Source organism: Condylostylus longicornis, unplaced genomic scaffold (assembly GCF_029603195.1).
Source record: "Condylostylus longicornis isolate FDR11 unplaced genomic scaffold, ASM2960319v2 ptg000004l, whole genome shotgun sequence".
NCBI classification, from domain to species: Eukaryota; Metazoa; Arthropoda; class Insecta; order Diptera; family Dolichopodidae; genus Condylostylus; species Condylostylus longicornis.
This window is the reverse complement of record NW_026577973.1, coordinates 10,572,074-10,583,907: the sequence shown is the minus strand read 5'-3', so window position 1 is coordinate 10,583,907 and position 11,834 is coordinate 10,572,074. Positions and strand designations below refer to the sequence as shown.

General features: G+C 25.6%; 1 protein-coding gene across 1 annotated transcript; it reads right to left on the bottom strand.

Annotated features, from left to right (window-relative positions):
- Positions 1 to 3,481: 3,481 nt before the first annotated feature.
- LOC129611866 (uncharacterized) lies at positions 3,482 to 10,951 on the bottom strand. The gene is made up of 5 exons (XM_055525274.1): positions 10,913 to 10,951; positions 7,893 to 8,334; positions 7,665 to 7,811; positions 4,298 to 4,431; positions 3,482 to 4,165 (listed from the first exon to the last, which is right to left on the bottom strand). Exons 2-5 carry the CDS (start codon positions 8,330 to 8,332, stop codon positions 3,567 to 3,569), a joined length of 1,320 nt encoding a protein of 439 aa, XP_055381249.1. The 5' UTR covers positions 8,333 to 8,334; positions 10,913 to 10,951; the 3' UTR covers positions 3,482 to 3,566.
- Between the last annotated feature and the right edge of the window lie 883 nt (positions 10,952 to 11,834).

Sequence of the window (11,834 nt, the reverse complement as noted above, 5' to 3'; positions counted from 1 at the left end):
TTTTCCACTGAATAAAGAAAAGTTTTCAAAAGTAAAATTAATTACGATTCCCATATATGTATATAAAAACTCATAAGAAGTATTGCATTACATTATATATATATATATATATCTACATGTTTGTTATTTTAATAGTAATGCAATGAAATGCACTGGTGAGCTATGAATTTTTCACACAAATTAATTATTTGTCAGTATCACTTAAATTCTTTAAAACTTTTAAATTGCTTCATTTACCCTTGAGTTTGGGTAATTTTGCTATGAAACAAACTCTTACAAAGTACTTACAATTATTGAAGAGACACGTGAAAGTTCGTGCGAACAATGTTCTTATTTATATTCTGCTTAAATAACGCTTTAATTGAATTAAATGTTATACGTATAGGAGGAGACAACAATAAACCGACAATATTGAAAGTTTTTTAATTAAGGTATATGCTCTTTTTTAATACCGGTGAAATAAATGTTATTTCTGACGCTTAAAATAATTAAGTATAAAAAAAATTTAATATAATTTTGGTGTTATTAAGCTTATTATGATTAGATTGCTGAATATTGCAATAATACGGGATTGCTGGGATTTAGAACTTGGAGTTCAAACGGGTTTATAGACTAAAATTTAGAGTCAGAACTTAAATGAAAGATGTGAAAGATCAGAATTTTTTTTTGTTTAATATGGTCCATATTGAAAAATAAGAGTTATTGTGATCGCATCAAGTTCCACTTGACAAGTTCACGACAAAAATGCTTTTTAAAATGTTATAAAACTGCAAAGAAATTAGTTTTTGAGATCTGTCTGTCTGTTTAAGTCAGCAAAAGGCATATTATATTAGTAGCTTTGGTATGAAGTTCGTAACTAATAGAAGGAGTCGTCTACAGTATGAACAAGTACACACAATTTTATTTAGCATAAAATTTTTTAATGGGTTTAACATATCCGCCTCTCCATCCGTCTCTCCGTACGTTACCACGATAACTTTAAGAAAAAAGAAAAAAATACTATTGCTTCTTTTCTGCCAAAAATTGCTAATGTTGTAGTTAGATCAAATCAAAAAATTGGTACGTGACGTAACTGTCATGTAATTTCAAAAGATTATTTTTAATAATTCAGAAAATAATTGAGGTAACACCATGAAATTTGGTTGGAAAATTTTTATTTAGCTTGCTCACTATTACAGGCTATAATTTTGTCGGTTAAGTTTGTTTCAGTCAAACTAAACTCGTTTTTACTTGCTCGATATAATATTTTTATATTTTAGTTTGATTCTAGAAGCGTAGGATTTAATTTTTGTGCAACATCGTGTTATAAGAACATGACCTTTTTAGGAACAAATTCTTTAGAAGATTATTTCAATCAACTTATCGGTGAAGACGGATTAAAGAAAAAGCTATGTATATCCCATTTTTGTTTCGAATTCTACCTTAAATAAAATCTTCTTGGTTTTGAAATTTAAGTGTTCTTCACAAGACAAGACAAGGAAATTTATCAGAACAGGTATGATATAAGCAATATTCGAAATTCATTTGTAATTACCTTAGTCCAATTTAAAATCAGTTGAAATCTGATTATTTTCAAATACCTGTTAAAATTTCTTCTTTTAACAAGGGACTTTTAACCACACTTAACAATTGAGTTTCGTAATTGAAAATTTCAGCTCTGTAATCAAGTTCCACTATAAGTTCTTAAGTATGAACTGTATTTTTTTTAAGATTTTCCTCCCGCTTGTTAATTGCAGTATTAATAATCATCACAGCTAATATTTTCCACCATTTGTTAACGACATACAAACATCGAACAAAAATGTTTCACATAAACTACAAGAAAAATAATTATGAAAACCTCATAATAATTTTCAACTCATGGAAAATTCATTTTCATTTTCTCTTAAAAAGTATTAAACAATTTTTAAAAACACTTATACAGAAATAATTAATTACTGGTTTAGGATTATAGCAGTTTTACATTTTATCTCATACAAAACGTCTACAGTAGAAAGTTTAAAAAATGTGATTTACTTGCTTTATTAGCAAGTAATTTTCTGGACATCTCTCTAAATTGGTGAATACTTAATTTAAATTCTGGTTTATTTCTCATTAACTAAATAAAATATGAATCATAAAATTTGCATTAAATATCCGGTTCAATGTATTTCATAGATAAGGTGGTGTGTTGACAGGGATATTTTGAAGCAAGGAGGAGTTGAATAAAAATATTAACACTCGTTTACATAGTTTTTCATTATTTTAGTTTGTTGTTAATTATTTTTTATGCGATTATAAAGTTTGTTTTTGAATTTTTCAAATAGCATTCGCAGTAATGTGAATTTTGAAATTCGAATTGCGATAAATTCAGTATTATAAGGCACCTTATCGTTGATACAAAATTGATTTGCGGTAACCACATAAATTACAGGTTCCGAAATTAAAGTTAAAATTTGAAAATGAAGAAAACAATATATACCGTTGGTAATTGTTTCGTCAAACATAGAAGCTGATACATATATATATGCAACTCTAAAGATCCTTTTCACCGAAAAAATTTTGCCTTATACTCTTTTTGATATAACGTTAATACCCAAGTACATTGTATGCAACAATACAATATAGTAACTTTTATTAAAGCAATTTTCAAAAAGTGTGTCTTGTACGAAAATATTACGTTTGAGAGTTCAAATTGATTGTTTTACTATTAAGCAGGATGATTCAGTTTAAGTTTTAATTGCATTGCATTCCTTAATTTGAATAATTTGAGTTCATGAAAACTATTATAACAGTTAACGTTGAATTGAAATTAAGGAATTGAAAATTATCCAGATTGATACAGGACGTTTGTAAGAAAAATTTTAAGTTTCACCTATAAAATGGGCAAAATTAAGTCATTGTTGATGCAGATCTTTATTATCAAGATTGGTATAGGACAATTTTAAAAAGAATGTTAGTTTCATCTTGATATAAGAAGAGTCAAAATTATCTTGATTTGAAGAAAGTTACATATATTATTGAGCCGAAAATCAAACTCCAAATTATTAACAGGTCGGCATTTATATTTTAGACCGAGAACCAAGAGTTTTACGAGGAAAAACAAGTCTTGATATGTAAGGCGTTATTCCTTAAAATGTGTTCTCCGCCTGGTTCTAATGACTGGAACCAAGTGCTTCTAATACTATACAGTTGTTTAAGCTTAAATAATTTATTTCTTACACAAACTTTTAAGTTTTTTAATTTCTTTATTTTTTTTTTTTGAAAATTTTAAAGTTTCATTTTTTTTCAATTTCTTATATAAAATGAATGTAAGGCAACAATAAATAACAACTTAAAATATAAAATGTATAACTAAAGTCTGTACATATTTTCAAAAATAAATTTTCATAAGCTACATAAACTTAAAAACAAATAAACAGAAAATATTTTATAATATATACACTTGCTTTTGGCATCGTACAGCGCCAAAAGGATAATAAAAATCAATGTAAACAAAATAACAAGCATAACAGTAAAAAAAAAAAAATTCCTATCTATTTTACATTATCATTTCTGTTATTGATTCTATTTAATTATTTTATTTATTAACGGACTTCCTTTTTATTATTTCTGAACTCGGTGTAACCTTGATAAGCTATATCTTGTGCATGAACAGCATTATCATCACCAAAACGTACACCACCGCCAGCATTTAAATTATTATTATTAATATTATTACTTACAACAAAACCACCATTTTGTTGATGTTGCTGTTGTTGTTGATTAATATTAGCATTTTTACTATAATATTCAGTATAAGGTTTTGAAAAGAATGTTGGTTCTTCTTTATATGTACTATAAGGATTTCCATGAAAACCACTATGATAATGTGAATGATGATAACTAGCACCACCTAAACCTTGTGATGAATATTCTTGAAATGGATGAATTGATGGTGCTGATGAAAATAATCCACCAAAATTATTTCCACCAAATATACTATTACCACCGTTATTAAAACCATTTTGTGGTGCACAGAATTTTAAATATGCAAATAATCCAGGTAAAATAATTGCAGCAATACTTAAAACTTTCTTTAAACCAACCAAACCCAAAATGAATGGTAAAAATAATAAAAGTTTTAGTTTGAAAATTTTTAAAACAAGTAAAAGTGGTATAAATAATTTTTTGAGACGATGACGTTCTGTAAAATAATATAAAAATTTATAATGATATTATTTTTGTATAACAATATTGAAATCTGCGTATAACAATAATTTATTATGAAATTAAAAGTAAAATATAAGTGTAGATATTACTTGAAATAAAAACTTACTGAATGATGGAGCATGTTTATCTTCAATGACATCAATTTCACCGGCAATATCATCAATAAATCTTGGTGCAAAACGTCCTTCTGCTAATATATCTTGTGGTATATCGATTTCTAAAGCAGCTGATTTAATAAATCTGTTATACAAAAAAAATTAAATGAAAATCGTTTAGTATAAATTTAAAATTTTTGCAGTATGGCAATGCTAATACGAATAATATTTATATTCATAAATTAATGAATACTGGTAACTAATATTAAAATAGAATGTTCTGAATATACATATTTTAATTCTAATAATATTTTTTTATTAAATGAATGTTTGACTGATTTGTAAATTATTTGAAAGTTAAAAGTCTAATTTTATACGCCAGTTAGGACCACATAAAGTTTTTAACCTATGCTATAAAAGGACTCCAAATTGATATTTGGATATTTGCATCTTCGCTTTTTGTCCTAAACATTATCCCAAAATTATAAGTTTCCAAACGCTCTATGGGATCTTAAACAACGAGTTATCTGTTATTTTTCAGAAAAATTTTCAACGACTGAATTTTCGAATACATACCAACGATCAAAGAAGTTATCATTTCCATTAAAAATCTTGGTTACTGCTTGTTTACAGTTACTCACTCACACCTTCAAATAATTCATTTTTTCAAATAATTCTCGGATTTGCTTTTTTGTTTGAAGATCTGTGCTGCCTCTTAATCAGCACGTTATCGAAACGAGAACCGCGAGTTAGGAAATTGAATTTTTTATTTATAAATGTTAATACGTATCGAAGGACCATCATATTTATATGTTCCGAAAAATCGTGAGTAATTTATTCTTTCTGTAAGATTATAAGTATTTTTACTGTAAAAAATAAAATAACTAATGAAGATTTTCCCCGGTAAACTATTGCTAAAATCGATATACATAATACAAATATACAAGCTTCAATCATGCATGAATCAAATATTGTACAGTTTTCTCTGTACCTGTCTTTAGCTAGCGTGAACCGATTTCTGTATGTATTCTGCAAAATAATCTAAATTTCACATATTTATCAAAAATAGATTTAGAGAAAATCATAAAAGAATATTCAATTTATGGTCAGCAAAAATTAGGCTGTGTTGAAAATTCAAAACCTTCAGAAACTTCTGTATCTTAACAACTTAGATAATTTCTTACAATTCAGCAAAAAATTTAAAAAGAGCTTTAAAAATTCCATTCAATTAAGCACCCGACAATAATCATTTTTAAAATTATATTAAAGAAAATTTTTTTAATTGAAATTGAAAAATGGAAGTCGTAATTTCTTTTATACCACAAACATTTAATTGCGGAATATAAGAACCACATGAATCTATCCAATTTTGTATTTTTTATTATAGCAAACAAAGAAGACACTTTCATTATGAAAAAAAACTCCCATAATATGCGTCTTATGTTTCTTATTCGGCATAATTTATTTTCTTTACAATATTTTTATGTATGTACGTATGCACATAGAATCGTATACTTGAATTTTATAAAATCTGTGATTCAAATTATACGCATATATGTATATACTTTTGTGTGTATAGTTTTGTGGAATGGTTCGGGTTATATTCATTATAATAATGCTTATTTTGATACACTATAACAAGAAAAAACAAGAGCAAGAAAAGTCTAATAAAATTTCTGAGAGAGTCTATGGTTAAATTGTAATGCAAATTTCTTGTAACTCTTCCATGTCATCGTTGTCATTGCAGTATAATATTCATTATTCAATACATGTGTGTTATATATATACACATAATATTATAATTTTATGCTTATATACCACCATCGTACTTAACTTCAATTAATCCAATGAAATATTATTCACTTGCTGAACTTGTTGATTATAGAGATTATTAAAAAATCTTAAACTGACATAATAATGATTATAGCTGGGATAATGAACTTTTATTAAAAATGTACAATTTATTTTGTAAAATATGTTTAAACAGGAATCTATTTATTATATGTGTGTAAGTATAGTTTCGCTGCATTATTTGTGGCATATGTATGAAAAAACTAGCATTTTAATTTCTTTCAGTAATTTTTTGCACATATTTCTGAGTATTTTAAGAAAATATAATTTACTTAATGACATTCCATAGAATGTTAAAGAAAATTGCATTCCATAAAAAATTTTAAACAATATACCAGACAACTATAAGAACACTTAACCAAAAAATATGTGTTCTAACGATTATCAGGGGCCAATTACTATGTATGTAATACGATTTTCGTGTTAAACGATTTCCGTATTCCGAAAAATGGTAAGACAGTACCAATAAATTTGTTTGGTACTATCTTTCCATTCCTACATAGTAATCGAATTGCATAGTAAGACCTCAGGACTTATTTTCGCATTTTGAGGAAATGTCAAGAAAAATTAATCACCAAAAAGTGATTTAGTTTAGATTTTTTACCCAAATATTAGATTAAAAATCTTATTGTTATTGAATAACCGTTTTCGATGTTTAATCGAAAGATTAATAAATTGGAAGCCTATCATTATTTAATTTATTAAATAATGATAGGCTTCCAATTTATAATTTGTAATCGTCAGTTTTTCGGTGGAATATATTTTATTAAATTCACTTGAAACATGTAGTTTAAAACTATTTATTTATAAAATTCAATGTTATTCTTAATTCTTCAATCCAACATTTAAAATCGTGAATCAAAATTAAATTTCAAGAGAAAATCTTTGAATTTCAATGCCACAACATTTACATTATTAGATTGCCTGAAGTTCAATAAATATGGAAATTTTTTGGATTAAAAATGAACTATATTAATGGTTCTTGATTTCTAAATTTGTAAATTTTCTAATGTGCACTTTATACGAATCTGCTTGCATGTATGACTCAAAAAAAAATAATATTGATTTCTCAAGGGTATATATGATGAAGCATTAACATTATTTGTGGATTATTTATGATTTTGTATTTTTCGTAGCAAGGAATGATGAATATTTGCATCACATTCGTTCAGTAATTTCATATTTCATTGATTGAAATTTTTTATGAAAAATCTAAAATGTTTTCTTTTTTAAAAAAGTGTACAGAAGATTTTATTAAATTTGCATTTGTAAGCACTGTTGATGCAATGAAGTGACGATATTCACCACAACCATCATGATTTTAATTAACTATTATATTGAAATGTTTTTAATCAAATGATTAATAATTGGACGAAAATCTGATGGAACACTTATGAAAATATACAAAAAATTTCAAACTCAACTATTTTTATAGTTTTAAACATTCGATTCACTTTGAGGATCAAGTATTAGTGCGATTTCAAATAAAAAAAATATGAAATATTTTAAAAATATTGTAAAACTTACTTCTCAGCTCGTCTCAACGCATATTTAACTAATTGATCCCATTCTGTATCTGTAGCTCTTGGTTCTATTGAAAATTCATATGGTTCCGAAAATAAGGCACGTTGTTCACTTTCTGATGATCTAACAACTCTAGCAAATTCAGTTAATCTAAAAAAAAATTTCAAAATAATTCCATGTTAATTTATAAATTCTGCAGGGAATAATATTGTCCATATAATTAGAACTTACTTGTATGAATCTCTAAAGAATATTTGATCAAAATTGCTTAAGGCATGACTTTTAAAGCATTCTGATAGATCGCCATTTAAACAATTTCCATTTGTTTTAGCAACATATGGATCAACGTTTGGTCCTGTACCTAATCCAACAAGATCTAATAAATTTTTGCCTTGTCGACGACCTTCACCAATAACAACTGATGGTGGTGTTATTCCAAGTTCTTGCTGTTGAATTCCATTATTTTGTTGTTGTAAAAATATTTGTGATTGCTGTTGTTGTTGTTGAAGTTGTTGTTGTTGCAGTTGTTGTTGTTGCAGTTGTTGTTGCTGCTGTTGCTGATTATGTTCTTGTGTTTGATCTGGTAATCTAATTCCATCTCCATCTGATGACTTAAATGTTAAAAATGCGACAATTAGGAATACCCACATGAATTTGTTTTTCAAATCCATTTCTAAAAGAAAAAAAAATAAAATGTAAACAAAACAAACGTGAGATACCATAGATCTTGTGGTTAGAGAAATGTTATGATTTGCTGTCATAAATAATAAAAATTATGAATGAAAATTCTTTTGATAGTAGTTTTGAATGTTCGTGTGAAATATTGCACTTTCATTTTCTTTTGGTTGACCAAGCAGAGCGATTTTTTTTTTTCAATTAATTATGCATTACATAAGTTGTAAATCTAGTGGCTATACTTTTCTCACGTCGTTTTCATTTCGAATTGCACAAATAATTTTTATTTTCTGATGGGAAACACTTACATATCGTCGGTTAAAAAGCAGAAAGTACGAAGAAGAAGAAAAATGCATTTTTTGAGATTTTCAGTTATCCACATGGACTAAATTAAAAAAACATAATATTTTTTGTGACAAAAAATCATACAAGTTTCGAATACAGTTTATAAATTATAGACGCCATTTGAATATTGCACTAATTAAAGTTACCGATAGTTAAGTTAAAAATTCTGATTCAGTATACTTTCTCCCTCTTAACAGACGATATTAAGTGTTGTTTTTGTACAGTGTAATGATAAGTAATATAGTTTGTTCAAGGATTTTCAATTTAAAAACTCAAATACATGGAATAACATTATTATTTTTTCGAAAAGGATTTTTAGATGTGATTATGTTACATTTTAATTCAGTAGTTTTCATTTTGGTTGCTAATTGTTGATAATATTAGAATGTTATAAGACCTGAAACTTAAAACAAGCTGATTAACTGTATTAGCAATTTATTTTCGAAATTAAAAAAACGCCACTTGAAAATTAGATGTTTACGAATTGTGAATTGTATTTGACTATGTTCTTCTGAATTATGGTTTCTTTTTCCAAAATTAAATCTGGGCTGGATACAAAAAGTTTCTTTTTAACAATAAGTATTCATATCTAAGCATATTTTTATATGCATAACTTGCGTGTATATATTATTTAGGATAGGATATGATTTAATAATTTTTGGTTAGTACACACCTAAATCAATATTTTTTGCCATATGCAATTAAAATTTTACAATCCAGTAAATTAATCCAGCAATTTTATCTGGACTATCATTATCCAGTAATCTAAACTATCAGTATCAGAATATTAACTGGCATAGAGAGTATTTTATAGTATTAGAATTTTTGGAAAATTAACGACTTTGTGAAATTGTAAAACAGCAGCCATGCTTTACTTGCAAAATGTAATGACAATAAATTAGCAAGTTTTTGTCGTAAATTATTTTAATACATATTGATTTTTTCAGAAAGACTAATATTTATCTAGAAGTTCCCTATACTTATATAAGTAAAGGCTTATTCTTCGGGGACAATAATCATGTCACATTTACGTGATAGCTATTTAGAAATGACCAAAATGTAAAAATATTTTGCCTATTTGCATAACACCTTAAACTATGGTGTTAAGTTACCTAAGAAATACATTTATTTGGCACATATCACGTTAATTGAGAATACCTATAAAGCTTAAATTCTGAAAGCAAGCTTAAATTTTTCTGACAAATTTTAAGTACCAACAATATTAATTTTTCATAACAAAATAATTTAAAAGTTTGGCAAATACCAACTATTTTACAAACGAAATAGTGGTTATTTGAAAAACAGATTTTGAACAGATTTCCTTAAAAAATTGTACGTGATTCTCGTATCTTCAATATTCACAAAAAATGTGGTTAAATTTAAGCATATTAACTAAAATATTGTCTATTTTCAAATTCAAATCAATATGCTCTGTTATACCAAGAGGTGATTGCACTTTTTAATAAAAATAGTGAAATTTAACAAAAAACTGTATACCTATGTATATACCAATATATTTATATTATGTATGTGTTAATATTTCAATTATAAACGGATTTATTCAATAAAATATTCAAAACCAAATTCAATTTTTGAATATTGGAGAAATTTTAAAGCGCCTCCCAAGGTTATTTATCTATTTTGAATTTTTTTTTTCTTTACCTTCTTTGTTTGCCTTTTCTTTTCTTAAATAATGTTCGTAAAAATATTTATTTTCTTTACATTTTTAACTATATATTATGTATATAAATACATATATACTTATATTATAATAGGAAACTATATGTACTAGCATTAGTTAAGAAAATAGCGCTTTTATTATCACCTTAACTCTCACTTTCTATAAAAAAAATTTTTGGCAAAACCGCCAATATAACAAAATTACAAAAATATAAATAAATTTTTTTTTATTATAACACAATCTTAAAAACTACATAAGATTGGTAGGCACTTTATAACTTTTAAATATTATTCATGTTTTGGCTGTTTGGAAATTGATTGTCATCAATAACATTATTTAAAAAATAAATTTTAAAGTTAACACACTTCAACACACTTTCTATTATAACCAAATTAAAGTAGAAAATGAAAAAATAAAAAAAAAATCAATATTAATTTTTTTTTTTCCATTAAAATACAAAGAATTTCAATGATTTTCTTTTTTTTTTTACTGTTATTATTAATATTGTTATAACTTATGTTGACATTTGAACTACAATACATATACATACATAGTAATGTAGAAATTGATTTTCTCTCCTTCTTAATTTATAAATATTGTGATGTGCGTTTATAAAACTAATAAAAAAAATTTTTTTTAAATAAAAACTTTTATGAACTCGAGAAACTTGATCGATATTGCCATAATTATTACGCTATTTCTCTCACCTTACCTCACTCAAATGCGTGTTTACGCATTCCTAGGATACATGCGTAGGTTTAAGCTAACATTTTTTTCACATAACATTAAAATCATCATGTGCACACTATGTAATGTTAAAGTTGAGCAAATCTTTTATAATATTTTATTAATCAACTTTATTAATTATAATTTTTATTTAGCTATATTTTAAATTTTAAAAATTAAATCATCAATAATCAGCGAATTCAATGCAGCTTTTATTAAATCACCCAATATTTTCTATACTTCGATTTTCAATCATTTCTTTAGTTAGTAAACACCTACATATTAAAAATATTTTAGTATTTTGTTTATAACACTTATCCAAATGTAATAAAGTGCATGCATTAACAATATGTGAATAAAACTGCCATTACCTCTTTATTATAATTACATATGTATTGCTTGGTAGCACTGAACTTGAATTTTTATCAACACTTTATTTATTACTACACTCTTATTAATTTATTTTTAACATTGTTATAATATGGTAGCTTTTTTGCAAAGTATTCGATTATTATATATAATATATGTATATATATAAAATTATAAAATATCAACTAATTTATAATAAAAAAAAACTGCAAGAAAAGTGGCTACAAAAAAAATATAAAAATAAAAACGCTATAAACTAACCTTAAGTCTAAAACACTAGACATGGCTCAATTGAATGAAACATGAAATCGAAGAAAAATAACAAAAAAAAAATTAATTTTCAATAATGGCGATGAAAATAAAAACAAACAAAATTT